The 1,525-nt window shown below is 40.7% G+C and overlaps 1 protein-coding gene across 1 annotated transcript; it reads right to left on the bottom strand.

Moving 5' to 3' along the window:
- Positions 1-414: 414 nt before the first annotated feature.
- On the bottom strand, positions 415-1,362 carry LOC104850444 (olfactory receptor 4Q3). The gene has a single exon (XM_010607424.1). The coding sequence runs from the start codon at positions 1,360-1,362 to the stop codon at positions 415-417; it is 948 nt and encodes a 315-aa protein (XP_010605726.1).
- Positions 1,363-1,525: the final 163 nt, after the last annotated feature.

Genomic DNA, 1,525 nt, shown 5'->3' with positions numbered 1-1,525 from the left:
GAGTTCACTTTGCTTCAGAAGAGACTTGACCAAATGTCCAAAAGATATTCCTGAACCCTAAAGAAGGAGGACACAAAAGGAGATGGAAATAGAGTTAAATAGTAAAGTACGTTAACTAAATGAAGATTTCTCATAGACAGAAGAAAAGAAGTGATCTTTTCAAGTGTCCTGTGATTCTAGCATTCACTTAGTTCCTATCATTTGTTTTCCAGTACTGCTGCTGGGTTCCCCTGCTTAATATTCAGCAAACAAGAAATATGTCTATGACTTCCAATTACTAGCAAGAGTGAGGCGTTATGTTTTTACGCTGTTTTTGCTTTTGTGTCAAAGTTACCTACCTAGTTTTAATGCGTATACAAGATAAAGTAAGACTGTCCAAATAAAGGGTATGTTTTCTAAGATACCTTTTCATGTTCACCCTTTAAGAAGGCAACAGAATGGCATGCTTTTTTTTCTCAGCTTCTTCATTGCTGTCTTCATATCGGTATTTCTGAGTGTGTAGATGAGGGGGTTCAAAATAGGTGTGATCACTGTGTAAAACACAGAGAATATCTTATCCACAGAGAAGCTGCAGAAAGGTCTTAGGTAAATAAATACACATGGCACAAAGATCAGGCTGACCACTATTAAGTGGGAAGCACAGGTAGAGAGTGCCTTACTCCGGCCCTGACGAAGGTGGGTTCTCAGGTTGATCAGGATGACCACATAGGAGAATAGCAAGACTAAGAAGCAAATAAGAGACAGCAGACCACTGTTAGAGACCATCAGGACCTCTACCACATAGGTGTCCATGCAGGCTAGCTTGATGACCTGTGGGACATCACAGTAAAAGTTGTCCACTTCATTGGGGCCACAGAAAGGCAGCTGGATGACCAGTGTGACCTGTGTGATAGAGTGGATGAAGCCCCCACACCAACAGGCAAACAGCAACTGAAGACATAGCCTGTGGTTCATGACTGTCAGGTAGTGCAAAGGCTCACATATGGCAACATACCTATCATAGGCCATCACTGTCAGCAGAAACATCTCACTAGCTCCCAGAAAGTGGAGGAAGTAGATCTGGGCCAAGCATCCTGAGAAAGAAATTGTCTTTCCCTGGTGTAGGAAATCTCCCAATGCCTTGGGCACAGTAACACAGCTCAGGCACAGGTCAATGAAGGAGAGATGGCCCAAGAAATAGTACATGGGAGATTGTAGCAGGTCAACATCAGCTCTCACTGTCACCACTATCAAGAGGTTTCCCAGGATGATGGCAACATAAATGAAGAAAAACATGAAGAAGAGAAATAGCTGTACTTCCCAGGAGGATGACAGACCCAGAAGAACAAATTCCATCACCTTAGAGTCATTTTCTTTTTTCATCAAGTCAAGTACACCAAATGACCTAGAAAAAGAAGAATTGACTATAATAAAGCTTTAAATTAGAGGGGAAAATGAGAAAATATTTCTTATTTATCTTTGTATACACAGCACGATATCTTTTTTAAATCTTTTTTTTTTTTTTTTTTTTTTCCCATTGTTCAAC

This window comes from Fukomys damarensis, unplaced genomic scaffold, assembly GCF_012274545.1.
Source record: "Fukomys damarensis isolate Sample0158 unplaced genomic scaffold, DMR_v1.0_HiC HiC_scaffold_17, whole genome shotgun sequence".
Lineage (NCBI taxonomy): Eukaryota > Metazoa > Chordata > Mammalia > Rodentia > Bathyergidae > Fukomys > Fukomys damarensis.
Note: the sequence above shows the minus strand (reverse complement) of the source record. Positions and strands in the feature narration are given on the sequence as shown.

Bases quoted from the DNA above. Each gene is read 5' to 3' on its own strand.
- LOC104850444 (XM_010607424.1), bottom strand. From the start codon at position 1,362: ATGAAAAAAGAAAATGACTCTAAGGTGATGGAATTTGTTCTTCTGGGT.